This window comes from Zootoca vivipara, chromosome 8 (genome assembly GCF_965207765.1).
Source record: "Zootoca vivipara chromosome 8, rZooViv2.hap1.1, whole genome shotgun sequence".
NCBI lineage: Eukaryota > Metazoa > Chordata > Lepidosauria > Squamata > Lacertidae > Zootoca > Zootoca vivipara.
The window spans coordinates 3223571-3249018 of NC_142591.1; the positions used below are offsets into that span (position 1 = coordinate 3223571).

At 44.2% G+C, this 25448-nt stretch overlaps 3 protein-coding genes across 40 annotated transcripts in view; 1 reads left to right on the plus strand and 2 right to left on the minus strand.

The window, feature by feature from the left end:
* Positions 1–1597: 1597 nt before the first annotated feature.
* On the minus strand, positions 1598–8160 carry TADA2B (transcriptional adaptor 2B). The gene is made up of 2 exons (XM_035103509.3): positions 7872–8160; positions 1598–4998 (listed from the first exon to the last, which is right to left on the minus strand). Exons 1-2 carry the CDS (start codon positions 8139–8141, stop codon positions 4006–4008), a joined length of 1263 nt encoding a protein of 420 aa, XP_034959400.1. The 5' UTR covers positions 8142–8160; the 3' UTR covers positions 1598–4005.
* A 111-nt stretch (positions 8161–8271) lies between these two features.
* Positions 8272–12418, plus strand: CFAP184 (cilia and flagella associated protein 184). Its single transcript, XM_060278150.2, has 2 exons — positions 8272–9726; positions 11667–12418. The coding sequence occupies exons 1-2, from the start codon at positions 8551–8553 to the stop codon at positions 12210–12212; spliced, it is 1722 nt and encodes a 573-aa protein (XP_060134133.1). The 5' UTR covers positions 8272–8550; the 3' UTR covers positions 12213–12418.
* Positions 12419–14862: 2444 nt separating this feature from the next.
* The window catches only part of KIAA0232 (KIAA0232 ortholog), a 52585-nt gene continuing 41999 nt past the window's right edge, over positions 14863–25448 (minus strand). For all 38 annotated transcript variants that reach the window (XM_088675951.1, XM_035103330.3, XM_088675949.1 and 35 more), the window contains 6 exons: positions 25278–25386; positions 22490–22594; positions 21589–21651; positions 21269–21367; positions 18115–18212; positions 14863–17363 (listed from right to left, as the gene is read on the minus strand). In XM_088675951.1, coding sequence (XP_088532077.1) covers positions 17187–17363; positions 18115–18212; positions 21269–21367; positions 21589–21651; positions 22490–22594; positions 25278–25386 — 651 coding nt within the window. In that variant the 3' untranslated portion in view covers positions 14863–17186. The remainder of the gene's footprint in view (positions 17364–18114; positions 18213–21268; positions 21368–21588; positions 21652–22489; positions 22595–25277; positions 25387–25448) is intronic.

Consider the following 25448-nt stretch of genomic DNA (forward strand, 5'->3'; position numbering starts at 1 on the left):
ATGGAGCATAGTCTCTACTTTTAAACATGAAAACATACAGCCCCAAATGATGAAACAGGAAGGAAGATGTGTATGGACTTCTACCTTTGCCAGCGGCTCGGAGTTCCTAGCAAGTGCAAAAACAAGTAGACCTCCCTCCCTCCTTCCCCACAAGTCACAACTACACAGCCAAAATATAGGCTTCTACTCAACTATGCGGGGCATGAATCCTACCATTTCTCCTGCGTTGCTCAGAAGCCTGGGAATTGTGCTCTCTAGAAACTGGCTCAGCACTTCCCATGGTGAATGAAATTATGGAGTCCTTCCAACATGTATGGAAAAGGAAATATATAGTATAGTGACAGCACCTGTGTAGTAGTATATATTGCTTTAAAATGATTTGCCTCTCATGTGCACGGATACTTTATGCTACGCCCAATTAGAAAAGAGAGTGGCAAGAAATGAAAGGATAATTTTAACATCCTTCCCCTTCGAATTGTGAACTGGGCTGAGTTAATTTGACAAATGCCTGTGAAAAGTATGTCTGATGTCTTGAACTATTTCTGTAAGAGCAGAGAACTTTCCCCATGGGTTACAGTCCCCTGTGGGTGATATTCAGGGACGCACATGCCTATAGTAGGTGCATCCAAAGCCAAAACGTAGGTATAGTCCGAGGTAGAAAGGGTTAGAACAGCCTTTGTATTATACGCTGCATTCTAAGCCATGAAAAAGTCAGGGATTTTATCCTGCAGTGTTGTACCATTAGTGTAAAAGGCTTGTGTCTGCACAACAGGACTCCTCCCTCTCCTCAGCAGATTCGGAGGCCCATGGGGAGAGGAAATCTCATTGGATAGGTGGTGGTCCTTGTGCTAATGGGACAACTTTGTTGGATATAGCATCCACCTCTTCTGGCTTGCAAAAAGCATTCTCAAGAGTTCAAAAACACATTCCACCTAGATAAAAACACAAGGGTGTGTAGTATAATTTTGGTGAGTTGCAGCCTGGGCAGTCTTGAGACCTGGATGTGAAGGCCTGGAGTTGCATTTGGCCCCTGCAGCTGAGGATTCCACCCACAATAAGCATTAAAAGCTCAATGTTTCTTTTAACTGTTAAAGGCTAATAAATAATTATGTGTTCCTTAAAGGTACCCCGACTGTTAGGTTCAGTCACGGACGACTCTGGATCTGTGTGCTCATCTCGCTCTATAGGCCGAGGGAGCCGGCGTTTGTCCGCAGACATGTGGGCAGCATAACTAAGCTGCTTCTGGCAAACCAGAGCAGTGCACAGAAATGCCTTTTACCTTTCCGCTGGAGCGGTACCTATTTATCTACTTGCACCTGACGTACTTTTGAACTGCTAGGTGGGCAGGAGCTGGGACCGAACAATGGGAGCTCATCCTGTTGGGGGGATTCCAACTGCCGACCTTCTGATTGGCAAGCCCAAGACTCAGTGGTTTAGACCACAGCATCACTGTGGTTCCTTACATGCCCATATTTCTCTATTAGATTTCAGTCACTCTTAAAGAATTTTATTATATTGAAGTATTTATTCACTATAGTTTTGCTAAGAGGGGCTTTGCATGAATGTTTCCTTTCATGTGAAAATGCCACACTGTAAAGACATTTGCAGAAGTTTAATAAATATTAACACATTTAAAAATTGTTCAGATTATCAAATAAGTTATATTTAGCACCAGTTGCTCCTCTTAAGCAACATTAAAAGGGCTGCCAATGAAAAATAAGGCTTACATCAAACTTGTCTAGCAGATGTATTGATTTAACATTCAGGAGACTACAGTTAGGGCACTAGAGCTAAATAAATACATTTAGATAGTGGCACTCATGTTAACAAAGTTTACCAATTTTTTGAAGGGCAGGAATAACAAAACATGTCTGTCATTACTAAGTGTCAGTTGTGCTTCAGTCCTATTGGACCGACCTCTGGATGGAACAGTGCATTTACCATAAAACACTGCATCGTTTCTGACCAGAGTAGACTTGTTGTCAAAAACAAAGTACTGTAACGTAATTAAAGTCACATATAAAATGAGAGAAAACCTTTGCTTTGTCAATTAGAAGAGAACACAAACTGAAAAGGAACACGATTGTTTCCTTGGGGACCTTTGTGCTATTTCTAGTCCATCAGTGGCCGGAAAGTGGAATGTGCAAGAGCTGCACATGTATACAGCTGAAAAAGAGTAGGGATTAAACACCAGCACAAGCAATAGCAGATACTGTAAATTGATCTATAGGTGCAGTAGAATGAAATGGCAAATGGCATGTGCTTTGTGACCACTGGAGGTGTAAGGAGTAACGTATCAGTGAGAGGTTTGTGCTACGCCTCCCTCTGATGTGTTCTTCATTGCACTGGGGGAGGTGACACATTTAAAATTGAATCTACCAGTTGGTGTGGTTTATAAAGTGGGAGAATGTAGAATTTTGTGTAAGGTGTATATCAACTGAGTTCACAGGAGTTTGAGGAATAATCTGTAATCCTGGTTTCTGTAACTCTGTTAGTAAACCTGAGTCATCAAGGAAGCTGGTGGTGAAACCTACTTATGGTTGAGCTGTACACGAAGATCAGTGTTTTCAAGGCCCAGAGACAGTTTAGCAGGCCAGCAGCATCCCTTTAACCCTAGGCATTATCACCACAAGCCAATGAAGCATTTGATGTGCACAGGAGTGCTTTAAAAAAACTTTTCCATCTACACAATACAGGAAGCTGTTCTTTAGCCACAGCCCCACTTCATAAGTTTGTATAAAGGACAAGGCCCCTGGGCACAGTCAACTGCCCTAGAATCCTAGAACTGGAGAACTGAGAGGGACCACAGAGGTCATCTAGTTCAACCCCCTGCAATGCAGGAATCTTTTTTGCCCAACATAAGGCATATGAAGAGTTTCATGCTCTCCAGGCCGAGCTATCCCAGACTGGATTGTGGTAACAGCAAAGTTATACTTTGTTCCAACGGCTGATAAATGAGCATCTGCATTTGACACGACCCTTTTCAAGCTTACTCTTTTGATAACTATGCTACCTGCTGCATTAAGAGGCAATTTGGCCTAAATCAGGCCTGCCTCTGCCTGCATAATTTGTTATCCAAGCAGCAGCTTAGAAAGCCTCAATATTTTTGCTTCTTGCCCAAGACTGAAAAACCAAGGAAACTGTTAAGATCCCACGCCCCTGTCATAGTTTCAAGTGGTGCAAACGTCCCATAAGCACATATTGTGACAGTGAATTCTACTGAGCCAGTTAGTGCCTACCGCCAGGATGTGTGTGTATGAGGTTTCTACATGAATCCAGAGAAAATCTTTGTGCATGCAAAGATTCTTCACTCTAGTCACAGAAGTAGTGTCAAGTAGATGCCAGAGCTGCTGGCTAACCACTACATTCAGAACCACAATACCAGCTCCTTGCCAAAGACAAGCCATTCAACTAGTTGGTGGAGCCAGTCTACTCTTAAAATTGCCATGTGTACACTCAAGCAGGTGAGCAGACACACTTTAATGCCCTCTTGCATTGCGTTCTTTATGCTCTTCTACTGGTGCAGCCAAATATATTGTTTTGGCAATGAACCATAGCTTATAGCTAAGGATCTTCAGTAAAAATCTTAATTTCTCTGTGCTTTTGAAGTTTAGTACCCAGGATTTAGTAAAGACACATGCACCCCAATCCTATTCAAGTTTACTCAACAGCAAGATCCTCTGAATTCAGTCAGATTTACTCCCCAAGTAAGTGTACACTGCAGCCTCTGCACCATGTCCATAAGAAGCTGAAGGTCTCCCCCTCTCCACACAAATAGCTTCTACTGCCACATTTGCTATACTAGTCAAAGATAAGTGAGTCACATATCCCACAATTATTTTCAAAGCAATTTCCTCCTCTCAAGGAAGCTGTGTGGGTAGCAAAGTACGATCTGGCATTTCCATGATTCAATACAGAAGAATCCAGTTCAGTTTAGGATTTTAAGCTTTTACAAGAGAATCCTAGGTTTTAGTTCATACTATTTCAAGGGAGACAGAACAAGATTCAAGAGGCATCCCTGGATATCCAACCACTTTCAGTTAAGAAGTTCAAAATCCTTTTCTTTAGTACCTTATCCAGGTAACTAGGAAGACGACTTTTTGATGGAATGCCCTGCCTTTTTTGGAGATGATCTTTAATGATAATAGTTTTAACAGTCACGTAACGTGCTGGACTCAGATTAATAGAGCTACAAAGCACTTTCTCTCGGTCAGATAACAGTTCAAAGCCAGGTAAGTTTTCAATTGCTGCAAATTCCCCGTCTTTACCATCTTCTTTCCCCCTCTTGGAAGTACCAATATTTTTATTTTCTTTCCTTTTCTCTCGTTTGTGTCTAGCTGCTTCATATTCTGCAGATTCTTCCATTTTTGTTATACCATTCCGCCGATATCGTTGTAGTTCCCTAATCTTGGTTCGAAGTACTTTCTCTTTGTGCAAGTTTTCAAAGAAATCATCAAACTCCTTGCAAGACATAAACTGGTAGAGAGACCTTAATTTTAACCGCAGCTCTTTTTCTTCTTTTGTGATTTTGCGTTTTGGAGGTTTTTCTTTATCTCTTCTGTCTTTGCCTAAAAAAGCAGGGACCAAGTTGTAGTCACGGGCAATGTTCTTTCGTCTCTGTCTCTCCTTCAGTTTTCTTACATACATGTCCACATGAGCTCTTTTTAATTCTATTTCGACATCATCGTCATCATAGTTTACTGAAAGGCCACTGATTAGGGTCTCTGCATCTTGGTCATATTCAATCTCATAATCATCTCGAAGTGGCATATATCCCAGCTGCTGCTGTTCAGCCACTGATATATCCAGAGGTGGCAGAGGCATGGTCAGGCTAGGTGAAAGTGGGCCACCAGTTGGGCAGGTGTGATCAGTCACTCTGTTGGGAATAATGTCAGGGATGCAGGCCTTCCCAAGGTTGCCATGTATATACATGCTTACATAGTGTTCCATCACTTCCTGAGGCGTTCGTGATGCTCCAACATGAGCAGCCATATCTTCCTAGAATAAAATTAAAATTAAATATATGAAGACCTTTGAAATTATAAGATTATCCCATATACACTATGTACTAAATGTCAATTTATGGATATGAGCAGTGGCAATCCTTCATAAAACTAGAGAGTAATATTTCACATTATAATACTTTTAAATAGTGTTAATGAATGCTAGGGCTTGTTCATACCAAGGATTTACCCCAAATAGCAACATATACCGTAGTTATATGCACACACAAAGATCAGTAGTCCCTAACTGGAGCTATTATAGCCATTCCTTTCCTCACAAATTCACATTTTGATACATACACATTAAACTGAAGCTCTCTAAAATAACAGTATTAAATGTATCCAATGGTGGCTTTGTTCTTGGGTTCTCAAACTGCCGCCAGGACCCTCTTGAGATGGCTGAAAATTACTTAGTCACAACACAGTGACAGATGAAGTCCCAATCAGCTGACAATTAATGGCATTTTCTAATGATACCCTGTTTCTCATATTTTAAGACATACCCATAAAATAAGCCATAGCAGGATTTTTAAGCATTCAAGGAATATAAGCCATACCCCGAAAATAAGACATAGTGATAGGCGTAGCAGCAATGCCGGCCGCGGCAGCAGGAGGAGGAAAAAAATAAGACATCCCTTGAAAATAAGCCAGTGTTTTTGAGGAAAAAATAAATATAAGACGTGTCTTATAATATGAGAAACACGGTATTTAACCCATCTTTGCAAATTTTTAAATTCTTTGCCACAGTGTTTATAGCAAGGAGATCCACAGTTCAGCTTTTCTCATGGTAAGTATAGACATTTACTCTGGAGGTATTGTGGCTCAGCCTTCACATTTTTGACATCATTTATTGAACCAGAAGGCACTAATTCGGTATTTCCCCCCCTGTCCACAGCTCACATGCTGCATTCATCTTTTACATTCAACCTGTATTCTTATTTCTCAACTCCAATTTACCACTTTTTCTCCTCACTGGTCCTTTTAACCTAACTTCTGTAAATACTGTAAGTTTGCTTAGCGTAGGCCTGTTGAAACTAATGACTTTGTTAGGTCCATTAATTTCAGTGAGTCTACTGTAAGTAAAATTTAGTTGACTACCACTCAAGGCAGATAAACCACATCATCCTGTGCCATGCTGAGCTTGTGCCAGCATGGTGGAAGTGATGGAGAGGTCTTGTAACTCCATTGTCCTTTTCCATTTTTATGTTATTTTCCTTCCTACTGTAAATGGCAGGAGCTCCTGAGGTGGAGTAGCTTTCTTTGGGGAGAGTAAGAGGACTGGAAATACATTGGATCCTTTGGTTCACACGCAGCACACATTCTTTTCAGCCCTATCAACAGAACTCCAACATCACTGGGCTAATGCTGCCACAGGGAGGAGGAATAATACATTGGATCTCCCTCTCAATGGTCAAAACTCTCTCTGCCCTTCCAAGGACCATAGGATTACAGGAACCCAGTATTAAATTTATTTTACTTCAATGATAACACAAAATCTGTCAGGATGCTTAAGGCAAAGGACCCTAAAACAATTGTAACATTTGTTGCTTTAGGAACAGAACACAAAAGTCGGCGTATTCTGCTTTTAGAAACAGAAAGAAAAACAAATCCTACAATTTTATCTATGGTCAAATATTGGCTTTTGGGTAGATATTCATATGCAAATAAAAATAATTTCAGTTGGAAATACTACCATACATTGCAATCAATGGAAAATTAAATGGAAAGCTTGGACTTTGAAGTCATCTTATTTTACTTGTTGTTTTGTATTATATTTACTGTTTTTAATTAGGTTTTTGTAATTTTGGATTATGCGGAATGCTTTATCTGAGTGGATGTAGCAACCGAGTAATTTCGTTGTTCCCTCAAGGGGACAATGACAATAAAGATATCTTATCTTATCAAATGTAATGGTTATATCTATTATTGTAAGTGGTTTGGGGTTAATATTTTTGTTAAACTTTTCCATTTTTGTTATATAATAAACATAATACTGTACATTCCATACACAAGTGTGCAGTACATCGGTATACAAGAAATATCCACTAGAACAATAAAAGAAACCAAGACTGAAAATGATATTATTTTTCTTCAGTCTTGTAAGCACTCCAGTGCTTTCTCTTTTCACCAGCGCAGAACGAAATAATTATTGTCTACTTATTAACAAGTCCAAAACACAGGTCTGTCAGCACTGTAGCAGCAGCAGCACCAGCAGCAGTTTTCTGCCCCAACTGGAGCTTCAGAGTAAATTTTGAATGCAGCCCCACAGAAGCGTGCAGGAGTGGCAGCTTGGCTCCACAACCGTGGGTGCTCGGGGCCATGGGTGCCATGCAGCGTGCATGGCCCTGGCACAGAAATTTGTGGGTATGGTATGTTGTGGGTGTTCGGGCACCCAGGGAGTTGGCACCTATGGAAGCGTGTGACAGCAGCCTAACAAGTGCCTATACGACTCAGGGGATCTGTGGGCAATGGCCACATGCCTCCTTCCACAGCAAAAGTACTCCGGGCTGCAGCCGCGACCCGGCCCTTTAGGAAGTCCAAATCTCAGATCGGTTATCCATTAAAGAACAAAACAGCTGGAATTAAACCGCCCTTTCCCTCCACGAGAAATTCAACTTGCGGGAAGAGAACTTCCAAATCTAGCTTTACGGGCCAAGGGGAGGCAATTAAAAAGGTTGCAGTGTCCCCCCCGCTCGCCTTAGAATAGTTGCTCACAAACGAGTTCATCCAGAACCCATCGCAAAGGGATGAATGGCACGGGATGCGAATGAGGCCCGGGGGGAGGGTAGGAGTGTGGGGAGCATGAAACGCGAGAGAGCCCCTCCCGCGCCGGACACCGAGACAGGGAGCCCTCTCCCCCTCCCTTACCCAGTTGCCGAAGCCGAACTGCTCGATGGCGTCCAGAAGCAGCTGCTCTTCGCGGCTGCTCCAGCCGCCCTCGGCCTCGGCGCCCCAAAGCGTGAAGCGCCCGCCGTCCACCAGCTGATAGCCGTGCCAGCGCCGGTGAGGGCCGATCTCCGCGCCCGCCGAGAAGCACTCTGGGCACAGCTCGATGTCGGCGCACTCGGTGCAGCGGAAGCGGAGGGAGCTCACTTCGGCCAAGCAATACACGCAGTACTTCTTGCCCAGCTCCGCCATTTTGTTTCCCCCCACCCTCAGGAAAATAAAAAAGAGGGGGAGAGAGAGCCGGCGCACAGCTGACGTTAGAGAGATTGCGCCGGGGAAGAGGCTCGGCAGGCCACGCCCCCGCCTCCCCACCACCACCTATCGGCGGCCAAGGCGAGCGTGGCCAATCGAGTTTCGAGGCTCAGCGTTGCGCTTCCTCTCGCAACTGCCGGTTGAGCGGCTCTCCCCTTCGCCTATCAGCAGCTCCGAGAGGTCCGTGGGCGTGGCCCAGGCGAGAGCGGCTAATCGAGTGTCGAAGCTCTGGTCCGCGTTTCCCATAGCAACCGCCGTGCACGCCCACAGAGCGGTTACCGTGGAGACGCGGAGACGCCGCTGTGCGTGTGTGTGTGCGGAGCTGGAGAGGCTGGGATTTGGGTAGGCGATGGAGGAGATGGAGAACATGGAGGAGGCGGGCAGGGGCGCTGCCGAAGCCCCGCTTCCCCTGCCTGAGCCCACGGAGGCGCCGCCTGAACCCGCGGAGGCACCCCCGGAGGCCCCCTCGGAGGAGCCCCCGGTGGAGGCCGAGGTCCCGGAGGAAGCCCCCGCCTCTGGTCCCGAGGAGCCTCCGCCTGCGGACAGTGCCGAGGCCGAGACGGGGGCTGAGGAGACGGGGGCGGCAGCGGAGGTTGAACCGGCGGGCGAAGTAGAGCAGCAGGAGCCGATCTCCGAAGAGGCCCCCGGCCCGGAGGAAGCCAGCGAGGCCGAGGTGGCGGAGAAGCAGAGCGCGGGCAGCCGCACGGGCTCCGTCGAAGGGGGGCTGGAGGAGGAGAAGGAGAAGAAGGAGGGCGGCGGCGAGGAGGAGGAGGAGGAGGAAGGGACCGCGCCTGCCGTCCTTTCTGTCACGGAGACCCTGGAGGCTCTGGAGCCGCGGGAGGCTCCCTCTGTGCCGGCGCTGCCCACCGACGCCACCTTCGCCACGGGGGAGCTGCTGGAGCCGCCTCCGCTGCAGACGGGCGTGGAGCTGGGGCGCCGGATCAGCATGAGCCTCCGTGACCTGGAGCGGCTGCCCCACAGCGGGGTGACGCTGGAGTTGGGCAGCAGCGCCGGGAGCTCCGAGGCCGAGGAGGCGGCCGTCGAGACGGCCTCGGAGCTCGAGCAGCGCCTGGCCGCGGAGCAGCTACGGCGGCAGGAGTTGGCCGAACAGTACCGGCAGCTGCTGCTGGAGCGGGCTCGCCTGCAGCACTACAACGCCAAGCTGCAGAGCAAGCTGAGCGAGCTCCTGAACAAGGCCAAGAGCAAGGAGCGCGTCCGGCAGGAGCTGGAGCAGCACATCTCGGACAAGGAGCAGCGCTACAGCCGCTACCTGGCCATGCTGGATGAGCTGCGGACCCAGCAGGCGGACGAGGCGCTCTGGTTCCAGAAGCAGATCGACGACGCCCGGGTCTCCTGCAGCGAGAAGCTGGCCAAGGTAGAGAGCGCCTGGAAGTCCCACCAGGCGCTCAAGTTGGAGGTGGCCGTGTACACCGTGGGGCGCAGGCTGGGGAGCAAGCAAGCTGCTATCGACAGAGTGAAGCAGATCCAGGCCAGGGAGCAGAGCAAGGAAAGGGAGATGACGGAGGTGAGACCTGCCGGGAGAAGTCTGCCCAGGCAGTCCAGTACTGGATTAGACCTGCTTCTCCCCATCACCCATTAACTAAAAAACCCAATCAAACTCATCGACCCCCTCCAGCATAGCTGCCAAGTTCTCCCTTTTTTTAAGGGAAATTCCCTTATGCTGAATAGGCTTCCTCGTGAGAAAAGGGAAAACTTGGCAGCTATGCCCTCCAGCCAACCTCACTGGCAGGAGACTGTGGTGCAGCTAGTTAATTCTCCCCTGGAAGTTATGGTCTTACCAGCTTAGGCAGTTTATTATTTCAGTTGTGATGCGCAGAGTTAATATTTGCCCTCCCATTCTATGCTTTACAACTGCTTCTGCATTCCTGTTGCGGTGGAGGAGGGGTAGCCAATGGTATCCTCTCAGCAGCCTCAGACAGCATAACCAATGGTTTGGGGTGATGGGAGTCATAGTCCATCAACATGTGGAGGGCACCACATTGGCTACCCGTGTTAGAGCAATGATACCAAAACCAGGTTGTAAACCCTGATAATAATAGTACGTAGTCGGTAACTACCCTGAGCATGTTTACTTTCACATTTCAAGCTCCTTTGAAACACTGCACCACCATGACTCCAGGAGTAAAATGGAGTTTTTCTCTGCTGTTTTGATGTTCTGTAATGGGAATAAGAACTATTTTGTTGTAACAGAGCATTACGTATCAGGTTGAAATAATATAATGACTATCTGTAACCATGTACATGCCCAGCAGTATTTTTCAGCCTCCTCAAATATATATGTATTTAAAATATATATGTATTTAAATAAGATCGAGCTTGCTTTTAAGTTTTTTTTTTAAAGTATTTTTAAAATCCTATGGAGACCAGGGATAGCCCTGGTGGGCTCCAACAAGCCCACGTTTGCTACTACCGGTACCCCCTTCATCTGTTGCTCTCTGGCCCTGGGCTTTGACCTGGAGATCCAGCCCTAGCTGCATCACTGCTGGGAGGAATAGAAAGAAATGCTGTGCCAAGTGACCCCAAATGTAATCAAGTTCAGAGTGTTTGCTGTATCTAGTACAGCCTTGTAAACAAGTCCCCTGAAGTTACTAGCCCCTTTATTTATCTGATCTAGCTAGATTATTGATATTAAGCAATAGACATGTGTCCTGGTTTACAGTGTACAAAATGACATCTTCCTTCCCAGAGAAGTTATTAAGTTATAAAATAGACACTGGGAAAATAGGGCCACTGGTAAACAAGGAAAGCCTATGTAGTTGTTTCCATCACATGTGCTTAGACTTATTAGTTATAGATAGAAACTTTTGGTGATAAAAAAGTAAGAGGCAACTTCCTGCGCATCTTGTAGTCTGAACTATTTTAAAAGTCAATTTTATTGAGGTTTATTCTTAGGTGTTACAGCTGGTAAAGACTGACATTGATGGGCTTGGATCCAGAGTTCACAAAAGCTCCCAACAGTTCCTATTCCAACCCCAATCACCTCCCATAATACAGTTTCTCACCTGGAAGAGTTTCATCCCTAGTCAACTGTTCCACATACAGTCAATAGGGGAGTTGTGGCTGCTTCTACTGTATTCCATTCCTCCAGTTATTAAAATCTGCTTTGAGTTAGATTCTTTGGGTTGTACTCTAAGTAGCACTAGGTCTATGGTTCCATCACAGCAAGGGTTTTGTCTCTTTTTGTAGGAAATGTGTATTTGTGCATGCTGTAATTTCCATTTTTAACATTTTAACTTTCCACCATACCTCTCCTATCTGTTCTGGGGTTTCCTTAAATTCCCTGGAACAGATTTGGGGGAAATGTGAGCTGTATATGGAGGAGACGGGTGGGGTGGGGTGGGTTCTGCTGTGGTAGAGGTGATCCTTGCATTTGCACAACTATTTAGTTGAATACCACCCTTGTGTAGGATATTTGTAGACTCACTTCAGTTTTTATCATGTTAGGTTCGACTGGAAAATATAAAGCTGAAACACAGGATCCAAAAGCTTGATGCAAGTTTAAAAGCCATGGAACAGTTAGCAGAAGGTCTGCACTTAATAGATTTTGAGCAACTGAAAATAGAGAACCAAACCTACAATGAAAAGATTGAAGAGCGCAACGAGGAGCTTATGAAGCTCCGGAAAAAGATAACTAACACAGTGCAAATTCTTACTCAAGTGAAGGAAAAACTGCAGTTTGTGGAAGCAGAGAATCATGGCCAAAGGGCTCAGCTAATGGCAGTTGAGGCTTTAGTGGCCCAAAGGAGAGAGATTCTAACTAAGACTAAACAGGCTAGGGACAAATTGCGAATGGACAATCAGAGGCTTTACCAGAAGTGCGGTTTACTTGGGAATTCACTGCTGTTAAGGGACTATGAAGATAAGGTAACTGCTGTTGAACTACTGAATGAAAGGCTGGAGAAACTGAAACGCCATCATGCTGCAATCTCCCTTACTTGCAAAGGGGTAAAGAAGAAAATAAAAGGGGTGACATCTTTTCTACCGCTCTAAACTTTATTTTAAATGTCAAAAAGAGCAAAGTAGAGAGTGAGTGTGTGCACTATAAAATATTACATTAAATTGCAATTAGTTGTTTATCCTTAGAATCTTTGTTCCAAATATTGTTCCTATTTCCAGAAGATAACAGTGCCTTAAAACCAAATCAATTTGTCCAACTGGCTTCCAACTGTCAATTAAAAGTTTTCACAAACGGATAAGTTGTGCTTAGTTTAATCACTTTCAAAAGGGACTGTATACAAGTACCAACTTGAAACTATCAATTCCTTGATGTGAACACATATTCAATCATCTCTTTAGATTCTCCACATCCTCTTTCTGGGCCAACTGCTGCCTTCTGTGCATATCCACCAAGCAGTGTGCTGGGTAACAAACTTTGCAGTGGGTACAGGACCAAGGGGGGGGGAAAGGCCCACTGGTGGGATTTTGCAAGGGTTCCTTATCTTTGGACACATGGGTGGGCTTGGGATTTTGATGAAGTGTTGGTGTACCACCACAAAATGGTTAGCATGGGAGGAATGGCCTTTCACAAAATGTTGGGAGTCCCTCCACACTTGTGTGTGTGTGTGTGTGTGTGTGTGTGTGTGTGTGTGTATATATAGTCTTCATCTGTCTTGTCCTTCAGCAGCAATCCTACACAAATTTACATAGCAATAAATTCTTTTGTGTAACTTTGATTTAGAGGTCAATATTTATTTGTATTTATTTGGGCCCCAGGTGGTGCGGTGGGTTAAACCACCGAGCCTAGGGCTTGCTGATCAGAAGGTCGGCGGTTCGAATCCCTGCGACGGGGTGAGCTCCCGTTGCTTGGTCCCAGCTCCTGCCAACCTAGCAGTTCGAAAGCACGCCAAAATGCAAGTAGATAAATAGGAACCGCTACAGCGGGAAGGTAAACGGCGTTTCCATGTGCTGCTCTGGTTTGCCAGAAGCGGCTTAGTCATGCTGGCCATATGACCTGGAAGCTGTACGCCGGCTCCCTCGGCCAATAATGCGAGATGAGCGCGCAACCCCAGAGTTGGTCACGACTGGACCTAATGGTCAGGGGTCCCTTTACCTTTAATTTATTTGTAAGTTGCTGTAGGAGCCTGTCTTAGCTAAAGAATAGGATGAAAACATTGGTGTTAATAGCAACAAGTGATCCAGTGCATGCCTTGGTACACAACAGTTCAAGTGCATGGAAGGGAGAGCCTTTAAAAAAATCTATCTTGTGTGGGTGGAGAGCTTCATGGATGTTAGGCCTATTGCTCAGGTGTGTAAGGTTTCTGAGGGTTGTGTGTGTTGTGCCTGAAAGATGTTAAGCGATTACACCCAGAATACAGAGGGTTCTTAGTGACCACGTAAGTCAGTGTTTCCCATTTGGGGGCCATATGGCCCCATGGTGCCCCCCAGGATATTCCAAGGGGCCCCCAGGTGAAAACCACATAAATGCCATTGGCAGAAACCGGAAGTCCCTAAATCATCTTTCACCCCCCTCCCTTTTTTAAATCCTGCTTGGCTGGCTATCCACTTGGCCAATCACAAGTGGATAAAGGGGCAGCCCACCAAGGCCTAACACTCCTTTTTGTGTTGTGCATTTTCTTGGAGCAATCCTAGTTTGTTTCGGTGGGGCAGGGTGCAACGATCACACGGCGCTGTCACCAATTATGCGATGTACCTCCCTCCTCTATCACTAGCAGTGTGCCAAAAGGATTTAAGTTAGTGTTTCAACAACCCACTAATCCTTCTTTCTCCCAACTAGACTCCCTGTCTTTATATGGGTTTGCTAGTACAAAGAATACAGTTCCAGCTTTCCAAATAACGTGGCTCAGTATCCTTATTAACTCCAGGCAAATGTTACAGGGATTTTATTGTGCCCTTAGTAAGGTTTCCCTTTCACCTCAGGTTCACCTCAGCATCCGCAGTTTGGGGATGCCTGCTTTAATCTAATGCTTACTGTCCCAGTCTGTAGCATAAATAGAAATTGTAGCAATATCTTTTCTATTTTAGTGTTTCAAGTGACTATTTGCTACTTAAAAGTAGGGTTAGGCAATATATGATCCAAAATTGGTTTGAAGTCCATATTGTGATATCCTTTTCATAACTTTTGACCTGCCAATATATTGTGAATCATGGTATGTGGGTGGACGCACACATGCATGCAAAATCACAATGTGGGAAAACCCGTAAAACCAGCCAATGCCTCTACATAGCTCCATCCTTATTTCAGATATTGTGATATACTGCAATGTTGAAAACCAGATATAGGCCACCCGTACTCAAAGGGTTCCAGAGATTTTTGTCCCATTTGGCTGTTGACTTCTTGGTAAGCTGTTAGAATTCCTTAATAAATTCTTGTATACTTAAAAGGTCTTGTTCCTCTGTTGGCCTGGGCATTTTGGGAAGAGAAGCAGGGACCATTTTTGGGTGCTATATTCAACTCTGTTATCCTAAGTTATCCTAAGACTTTCTTTCAACAACCACTGTTAGAGTTCTCTCTTTGTCTCACCTTCTTGCTGCAGTTTGACCTTTTAATCCAACACAGGGATATGTCCCACCCCAGACAAGCCCAGGAGCTCTCAACTTATGTAGCCTTGCTTATCGTAGCAATACTACTCCGAGCGGGAATTTTGTACATTGATTATAACAACAGACAAAACAACAAAGCTGTCCTTTTATCTTTTTATTTGGTGTTAAGTAACTCCACAAAAAAACAAATTCAGTTACTCTGGTGTATGTGAAATCAGAACAATACAACCACTTGAAGCAAAAAAGTAGAAACAAATTCAGCCCAGGAATGAAAAACTGATACTTCAGTGCTATGGATATGCAATGCGCCTCATACCACAGTGCATTTCAGCATCTCCACTTTTAAATTATCCTTGCAAAAAAACAAAACACAAACTCACACATCAACCTCCTCCCTGGAAAGCTTCAGGATTTTCTCCATTCAGTTATGGAACAAATAAATATTATTTGTTATTGCCCACACATGAAACGTACATTTTCAAAGGTGTTAAAATATTAAATCATAATGCAACCAACAACCCTTTCACTGAGATCTACCTAAATAAGCTGAGTTTTAAAAAGTGTGGGTTCTTCTCGCCCACTGCAATATTTCCATTTGGTCATTTCTTATTGTAATAATGACTTACTAGTTAAGTTAATCATTATGATTTATCAGTTTCGTTCTTTTTGCTTTCATGTTGACAGACAATATCTCAGTGCATGTGCTATACAACTTTTTTTTTAAAGGAAGCTCCAGAAGAAAGTAAATATATAAAAACTTATCCCGAATCTCAAATAAGAAAAAACCCAAACACTCTAAAGATTTGTTTCATGAATGCTAAAATAATGTAGCTTAAAAGCAGTTATTAATAACATTTCCCTGGAAAGTACAAACCAAGCCAATGGAGTAAAAGTTTCAACAGAAAGGATACATGCAATCTTACAAGGTGTTGATACCCTAGATCTTAAGTCATGTACTATCAATTAAGAAAAGGCAACAAAACTCAAATTTAGTTCAGCTCACTAGCACAGAATAAAAATTTCAAAGCCAGTTCAGCTTAATATTTGAAACGACTATAATTGTTAGGAGTTTCTTGCCTATCAAAATTAATGGCTTAGCATTTTCAAGTCAATAGTAAACTTTCTGCACTTTCTGATGTCTTAAACATGCTGCTATTGTATAGATCTTTTTTAAAAAACTATGAAATGGTACAAACCAATATTGCTCCTCCTGGCTCTTATGATTTGCATAATACGTTAGTAGCACAAGGAGTTGATAGTCTTGCACAGTTACAACTTGACAGATGCATTGACTATGTTAAAATAAAATAAAGAGCAGGTCACATAAAGCAACAATCACTACTGCAATCACACATGTAAGTCGTCATCACATTCCCCACTCCCACCCACAACACACAACTTACTCCTAACATTCTCTCAGGACACAAAGATCGCTACAAGATTTACTAAATTAGAACCACAATAGTAGCCAACTGCAGGAGCCACAGGATTTGTTTTGAGTGACACACTAATCCTTCGCTCATAGATTACCAAACACTGAATTTCGACGTTATTTCAGTTATTCAAGCAAAATCTTTGCAGCTTGTGAAAAAGCTCATCATCCATTAAATCTATCCACTGGGTTTAACAGTGCAACCGACACTTACACCTAAGTACCATTGAAGTAAGTGTGCTTAGGAATCAGGACATAGTGTCATTTTGTTTTTAATCATCTACTTTACAGTACCGAGCCCTGAAAGAGATGAACAAAGAAGAAATGAGGGGGAAGGAAGAAGAGAGAAAAAAATAGTGTTTCTTTCCCAGGCCTGCAAAAATCCTTGGCTTCTTCAGTTAGCAAGAACAAACAATAGTTTCAACTGTGTTAGTTTATATGCGAGTTCAGAGGAGAGATCCTAGAATAGAAAACACAGTTTCTGAAAGTCTCTAAAGCACAGCCCTAGTTTTCCTACTCCAAAGTTAGAAGATCTTAAAGACTGGACAAGCCACACATGTTGTCCTCTCACATTCAGAAAGGCACTGATAGATTACAGTGTTAAGTATTTATCTCCCAAATCTTAAAAGCCAAAAGATAAAATATCTGATTAGCTGTGGACACTGCAATGCTAGTTAGATAGTAATACTGATAAGGCTACGGTTAAAAGTAAAAATAACTGCAGCTAAGATGCAAAAGAGCAGTGATACTACCATGACAAATCACATGCACATCCATTCTTGATTTGACAACACAATCTAATCTAGGTCCAAATGGCCAAGGAACTAACAGTTTGGAGGGAGAGAAAAAAAGCCTTCAATGGGACAATGTTCCCAACTATTGAAAATAAAGTATCAAGAAGAGAAAGATAAATACACTTCTGAATCCATTAACCCAAAGGGAAACTCAATTCACTGCTGAGTCACAGACCTTCAGGAAGAGTTTTCCATCTCACGCTATTCTTAAACCACACTTTTTTTACACTGCAGTTTTTATAGCTGAGTTCGAGAGAAAAGCTCTTCACAAGGATCTGCCCATCCATTTCCACCTTCTGATGCTGTGCCTTCAGAGCTGGGGCTGTCACTGGAGTATAGCTTTTTCCTAATGCCATTTGAGTTTGTTCCAGAACTTCTGGGATCTGCACATCTTGCTTCATGTAGAGAAGAAACCTAAAGATTTAAGAAATTAAAATGTAGAATACAGCTTTGTAAAAGAGAAAATAAAATTTCTCTTAGTAAATAAACATTCAAACATTGTACAGTGGAATCGTGGTTCTTGAACGCCTTGGTACTCGAACATTTCGGCTCCCGAATGCCAAAAACCCAGAAGTGTGTGTTCCAGTTTTCGAACGTTTTTTGGAAGCTAAACATCTGATGCGGTTGCCAGCTATTGTTTCTGGGGTGCCTGTGCCAAGGTTTTTGAACGTTTCGGAAGTCAAACGGACTTCCGGAATGGATTACGTTCGAGAACCAAGGTACCACTGTATAGTAATCCTATATACAGAAAAGCTAAATCTCGGTGTTACTGCACTATGATTACACATTTTGACTGAGATCCAAAGATGCACACATGCACACAATAGGGGCTTTCATTCTCCCCACTTCTCACTGCACCCTTTGGGGCCTATCCATCTATAAGAGGATTCAACATGATGTGAAAAGGAAAGTCAGCAACTGCTCTTCTGCAACCCCAAGTGCCTACTATTCACACATGAGCCCTCTTCAGGCACTCTACTCATATGAACACTTCTGGAGGGACAAGCTTGGTAAGCCTTATTTTTCCCTGCCCGTCTCCACAAATTGAGAGGCAAACTTCTGAAATGGGGAATCTCCTCTACTCCTCTACTCACTGGGGTTCCGCATGTGATTTAGAACTGATTTCCAGTTGTGCTTGCTATTGCGAAATATTTGCCAAGCTTACCATATTAAAATCTAGAAGATGTTCTTCACACTGCGATATTTCTTCCACATCTACAAATTCTCCAATACTATTCTCTCTCTTGACATTTGTACAGCATTCTTTCAAAGTTTTATTTCAGATAAGGGGGAGAGAAAAAACAGAATTCCATTACAAAAGGTTGTTTTTTTAAAAGTTACATTCCAGTGGCACAGTGTCTTTATTATGTTTTAAACAAAAGTATCCAGTTTGGTCCATTCAGAAGCCAAAAGACAAGCAGATCTGCAACAGAGGCTAGTGAAGGAAACACAGGTATCTCTAATCAGTTCAACTGGTTAAGTGACTAAACAGAACCATGGTTTTAAAATGCTTTATTTCTTGCATCTTATTTTAATATCTGACAGTGTAGTATCAGTTCTTCTGGCTTCTTGTGCAGGCCAGTTTTATGATCCTGCTATGCCAGTGCTCGTGATGTCCACCAATTAATGACACACAGAAGGCACAAATCTATAGAGGTGGTCAGGAAGCCATGATACTTCCACAGAATCCACTCCACATGCCCAATATTCGCATACATGTACCACAGGAGGAGTGCACAGTGCCTCCCTGTTTCAGAACATCTGATGGCTTTATCAACAATCAGCTTGGGGGGGGGCACAAAGAACCGATAGGTAACAGGCCCCAAAGAGACGAGATTCAGTACAGATGATAGTATACACTTAACTGCACACATGATGGAGTCTATGTGACCCCTCCCCTTGCAAAAGGCACATTTCCCCCACAAAGACAAGGAAGAATTCATTCTGCAAGAGCAAGAAGGCAACATTTTGGCCTAGCTGACGCTCTGCTTTAAAAAAGGTATGCAGTTGAGAACAGGAGATTAGAGTTCAAATTCCCACCCAAAAATATATAAATGTGGCTGCCTTGAAATAACGGTCATCCTTTCAGCATCCTGCCACCGATAATAATTTGCATGGAAAAGAGTGAAGCAGCAACACCGGAAACCCAAACTTCTCAACCCAAAGAGCATCAGCCACAAGAGCAGCTAGCAGAAGGGACCATTGTGGAATCTTTGTATTCTCTCAAGAGCTTAGCCAAGGACACCCACATTCCCTTACCCTGAACCCCAAAAATGTAGCCCAAAGATCACAATCATAATGCTTAGTATTGAAGGAGGCTTATTGTGTTGCTGTAGCTAAGTGGAATACCACAGAATCAGTACGGTATAAAAAAAACTCCAGGATAACCCCTTGTTACAAATTAGCAAGACAAGAGGCTGGAACAACCATCCTTCACTCACCAGTTCCAACAGTGTGCTGTCACTCACACTGGCAAGCATACAGGCCAACCTCCTTATTCAAGGTAACTGCCTGCCTCACTCATGCCCTGGAACAGCTTCTATTTTATCTATTTAGCAAAATTCATTGCCCATGTTCATTTGGTTGACAGCCTGCTATTCTTTCAGGGCCAGCTGGATGTTTTGATGCCTGAAGCATTAAGTTTGCCCCCCCCCCCACTTCACAAGTCAAGGAGAAGAGTACCCAAGGCTAGTCAAGTTGTTTTGGCACCCAAGGCAGAAGACCCTTCTTCTTGGGAATAAAAATGTAATGAGAAACAACAAATTATTATGCATTCCTGACGCTTCAGATGAGCTATTTGAGAAAGCCAGCCAAGTCTCCTCAATGGGAGGGCCAGCTCTTTTAGCACTACGTTGGTGCATCACTAGACAAATTTAATTCGTTCCACGGGTCTATTCTTATAACGAAAAATTTGTCTAGCGAATACCATAGGAATGCATTGATTTTTTTAAAAAAAAATTGCCCATAGGAACGCATTAATTGAATTTCAATGCATTCCTATGGGAAACCGCGATTCGCTAGACGAATTGTTCGTAAAACGAATTTGTCTAGCGAGGCAACCTCCGCTAGTAAAATCCTTTCTTTAAGCGAAAATTTTGTCTTACGGGGCGTTTGTTAAGCGAGGCACCACTGTATCTCCCTTCTCATCAGGGCAGCAATACTGCTTGGCTTATCACACCAACGTGGAGGGGGAAAGAGAGTTAGGAGGCTAGTTGTTGGGATCATTTCCCTCAAATGTTCCTGATCCTCTAGTACAGGCATGTCCAACTCCCAAGAGTCTGGAAGTGATCTACCCATGAAGGGAGGGGGGAAGCCAAAGTTGTTGACCTTTTCTTAGGGGGGGGGGGGAGAAGCCGAAGTTGCTGAGCTTTTTTTAGGGGAGGGGAATCAAAGCATGTTTAGCTTTATTTGGGGAGGGGGGTTTGCATCGCTCACCTATATCAACGACACAGTGGTAACTACTACTCACTGGAAGGACAGATCGTGAAGCTGAGGCTCCAATACTTTGGCCACCTATGAGAAGAGAAGAATCCTTGGAAAAGACCCTGATGTTGGGAAAGATGGAGGGCACTAGGAGAAGGGGACGACAGAGGACGAGATGGTTCTCGGAACTACGAACATGAGTTTGACCAAACTGCGGGAGGCAGTGCAAGACAGGAGTGCTAGGCGTGCTATGGTCCATGGGGTCACGAAGAGTCGGACACGACTAAACGACTAAACAACAACAACGACTACTTCCGTTTTCTAACGCGTCGGCGAAATACCCATTTGACACAACAGAGGAAAAGAGCAACGGTGACGGGGGTGGGGTGGGGAATTTCACTCTATTGCTTGTCACTACCGCTGATCAATAGGGATCCCCGTGATCGTCCACGATCATCCGGGGATCGACCGGTCAATGGGTTGGACATCCCTGTTCTTGTATTAAGGCCATAGGCAAGATGCAGACATTCAACACAGGTGGGCTGTTGTGGATAATCCCTTCCATTGTATGTCCTCTAAAGACATCTGAGGTGACTAATAAGGGGAAAGGCTTCCCTAACTGCTTAGTCACCATAAGAAAAGCAATTCAGTCACAGATTTTGTTGAACAACATCAGTTGTGGAGTGAGGCCTGACAGTACCACAGAGCAGGGGGTTGCCATATTTTTGTTTCCACAGGAGTCCTCTGCCTTCGAAAACTTTGTTAACAGCCAGAGGGGTTCACTGGTGCAGATTTCCCCGAGTGCAGTTGCACCTGTTTGCCACACTGCCTGTCATTCAGCTTTCAAAGGCACAAAACCGTGTAGGAACTCTAGAGAAAAAAAGCTGCTTTCTCACTGGCGGTGTCTGAAGCTGTAGACATCCCTTGTGGTCTGCACGTCATGTTCTGCGAAGAGCATTCTTGCTTCTGTGTATGCAGGATGGTTGCCGGGTTGCCTGAGGAGACAAGAGACACATAGGTAAGGTGCTACAAGATGTTAGCTGTGACCCAGGTAATGAGTAAATGAAAAACGGTGCCAACACTTAAGAGTCTTTTTATTCTAGATGCCACTGCCTGTGTCCTTTTTCTTCAAACAATAATGCTCTCACCTCTTAGCTCTGCTAGCGTATTTGGAAAGACCCACTGGAGATAACATTGTTCTGGGCAAAGTACTTACTCATCAAATGTAGAGAGTCTCTCTCCTGCAACTGTTCTGCTTCAATGTAACCTGGTTCTGATCCTGCAAGAGAGAACACTTTAATTGGCCTTGGTCTTGTTATTAACTGCCTATATGAGGCCCAAAGTCTCTCCATGTTCAATTTTTTAACAGCATGTGCTTCCAATGGGGATATCCACCATGGAGTTTGTGGCTCCAATAGAGGTTGATATCTGGTCCATACTTTAAATAGAGCATTTCTGAGAATGTGACTAGTAAATCTGCTATGCACGTTAGCTTTATTATACCCGAGATAGGCATACCATCCAATACCTTGAATGATGGTCAGGGACTCTGACTCTGTGGGTCTCACTGGCCCCCCTGTCCCTCTTTCCTCTGGTGCCCTCTCATAGCTCTGCCTCCCAAAGGCTGTTTGTTGCAGCAGCCCTGGCTACAAACTCCCCAGGTGAATGGTGCCTCTGGGGCTGGCCAGGGGGTGTTTCCCAGGCCCCTGTGGGACAGTGTGAGGAGGCACCTCTCTTTCAGGCAGGGGGATCAACTGTGGATTCCCAGAGGACTCCCAAGGAGATGGGAGAAGAGGAGGCTGAGGGAACACTCCACAAGGGAGGCTGTTTAAAAATGGATGAGGGGCTGCCAGCTCTGCAGGCAAGGGGTGACATAACTGGGTTTCTGAGTCTCACAAGGGTGCCGCAGAAATAATGCAGTTGGTCAAGGGAGCCGTGGACCCAAAAAGGTTGAAAAACTCTTGTTCTAGCGTAGGAGAGGAAAACCTTCTGGCCATGGGTGCATGCACGTACTCTGCATATTTTGGGATGCTTATAACAGCTGGAGGATGCTCAGGAGTCGTAGTTTGAGGAATGGACCACCACATCCCTGGTTACCCACCACCCGCCCAGATTACCTATGTAGGGTGGCTTGTCCTTCAGCTTCCAGTTGTTGCAGTGGATTTGGGATTCCTGGTGCATATGTGTGTCAGGAGTTCGGAAGCAGAGTACCTGTAAAGGGTCTGATAGCACAAGAATTATCCATCCACCCTTCCTATCGTCTTTGGTGGTTTGTTGTTTGCACAAAGCACCTTTTTATCAAGTTCATACTTGTATAGTCATGTGTTTCTGGACAGAGAGAGCCCTAGCATGATGTATGAGCGATGTTCCCTTGCCAAAGCTTATATACTCCTGGTGATGTGTTGCAATTGGCTGGCAAACTGGAATCTTAATTCTAAGATATGGGAAAGACAGAGGTGGTAGCCATCTGAAGTGCTCCACTAAGAAAGTGTTTGAATCCTTGTTAACACAATTTTCATAGGTGCAACACTAGAGGCAAAATCAAGTCCTATGTGAGCAGAGGATTCCAACTCGGCTCCATTCCTCTTCAGTCATCCTCCTCCCCCTCGGTCTGCTTCTTCGGCAGATGTCTTAACAATGGTTTTATGGTCCCCAGTTGTAGCCCCACTGCACCCCAATTAGGGTGAAAACTTGGCTTCAAGAGAAGGTTTTTCCCCAAGCCTAATTGGTGTGTGTGCGGGGAGATATTCCTCCAGAGTGCAGCTGAGGAGGGGAAATTAATCACTCTTTAGGAGGATCACTCCTACCTCCCAAATCAGGTGTGGAAATAGCTAAAATGCTTTTTCTAGTCTTAATTGTGAGGGCGCTTGTGTAGTTGTGATGTGTGAGTGGTTGTGGTGTACACTAGGCCTGGGCGTTGTATCAATACATCGGGCCAGAGAGCAATGGCTGCTTCACCTGCAATAAACACTGGGTAAAACCGCCATGTGCTCTGGCCCTCATATCCCAGAGGCCCCACTGAGGGACACACAAGCTGGAGACAGGGGGCTTGATCAGCTGAGAAGCGGGCTTTCTTAAACTGCCCACTTCTCAGCTGATCAAGTGTCCCCCCCCCCGCCCTTTGGCTTGCGTGAGCTGGAGTGGGAGCTTCTTTAAACTGCTCCACTGATGGGCATAATTTTCTCTTTTGGCCTGTAAAGCTTACAATGTCACAGAGAGAACAAAAAAAGACCCAAGTGAGGAAATGAATCAAATAGAGGCTAGATATTTCTATCATTTTCTTGGATTAGCAGGAAGCTAGTTTAAATCATAACATTCCTTTGTAAGATTACAGATAGGTAGCCGTATTGGTCTGACGTAGTCAAAACAAAATTTAAAAAATCCTTCCAGTAGCACCTTAGAGACCAACTAAGTTTGTCATTGGTATGAGCTTTCGTGTGCATGCACACTTCTTCAAATACACTGAAACAGAAGTCACCAGATCCTTATAGAGAGAGAGAGGGGGTGGGGAGGGGTATTACTCAGAAGGGTGGTGGGAATGGGTGATTGGCCGATAGGTATGGTAAACCTGTTGATGACTGTTAACGACTGCAATTGGTCTTACAGGAAAAAAAGCTTTCAGTGTATCTGAAGAAGTGTGCATGTAGTTGGTCTCTATTTTGTTTCAACTTTGTAAGATCACATTTTTTAAAGTTGCATTTCAGCTGGCTGAAGCACAGTTGTTTGTTAAAGCTCAGTATGTCTTGCATGCAGAATCTATGTAGAAGGGAGTAAAGCACGATTACATTCCATAGCACTTAGTCCCAGGTAGGTATGCTGCATAAGACAGTAGTCATGACACAAAATAATTTGGTCTCTAAGGTGCCAGACAACTCCTTGAAATACTGGGGCATTCGTACATATAAAAAAATTAAAAGCCAAAAGCCAAAATTCCCCATATTTTGATGCTTATACTAGAAATAACATTCACTTTACTGTTTTTTAAAACATTTGAGAATACAGTCTTCAACGTATGAAGGAGAAGAAACTGTAAAAAGCAGTGCAACTATTCAGAAATCAAGAGGTCTTTTTTAAAAGCATGTGTTCATCAAACTACATAAAACCTTAGCTATACAACTTCAGTTTTTAATCAGACAATACAGTGCTAATAAAAAAACAGTGTTGATAAAATGTTTATAATATTGTTGTGTTCTCCTGGGGGGAATGGACTTCACAGCCAGCCATAATTTGTAGACCCTGTCTGAAACATCCCAGAATTTCCCCTTAGCATGCAGACACCCCTCTTGCTTTTCATTAGTCCCATTTTAGCTTCATTTCTGTCAGCACTCACCACATCAGTTGTGAGATAAAAAGGGTAAAGGGACCCCTGACCATTAGGTCCAGTCGTGACCGACTCTGGGGTTGCGCGCTCATCTCGCATTATTGGCCGAGGGAGCCAGCATATAGCTTCCAGGTCATGTGGCCAGCATGACAAAGCCGCTTCTGGCAAACCAGAGTAGCACATGGAAACGCCGTTTACCTTCCCGCTGTAGCGGTTCCTATTTATCTACTTTGCATTTTGACGTGCTTTCGAACTGCTAGGTTGGCAGGAGAGTTGTGAGATAGTAAAAGGTAAAGGGACCCCTGATCATTAGGTCCAGTCGCAGACAACTGTGGGGTTGCGGCGCTCATAAGATTAAATACAGATGACCATTCTTGGTATGCCAGAAACTACTTTGTAAGCTCACAACACTATTGCAGTGATAAGAATGCATGGGAAGCAGGTGAGTGGCAATTCCCCTCCAAAAGTATGTTTGGCATACTTAATGGTTACAACTTGGTACATGCTCAACTGCATTCACCTTCTATTTCTGCTCAGATATAAAGTGTTCAATTCATTTTAAGTAAGTTAAAAGACGCTGCTACCTTCAAACTGCGATGCAGGAAAGAGTGGTGTATACAGAGCTTTCTCCCACCAGCACTGCTTCGCTTGATTGTAGCTTATTTTCTGAAGATCATTATTCAATACAGGAAACTGTTTAGAGAATAACTGTATTTTAGTTTAAGAGATAAAACACTGCACTAAACTGCACTTCT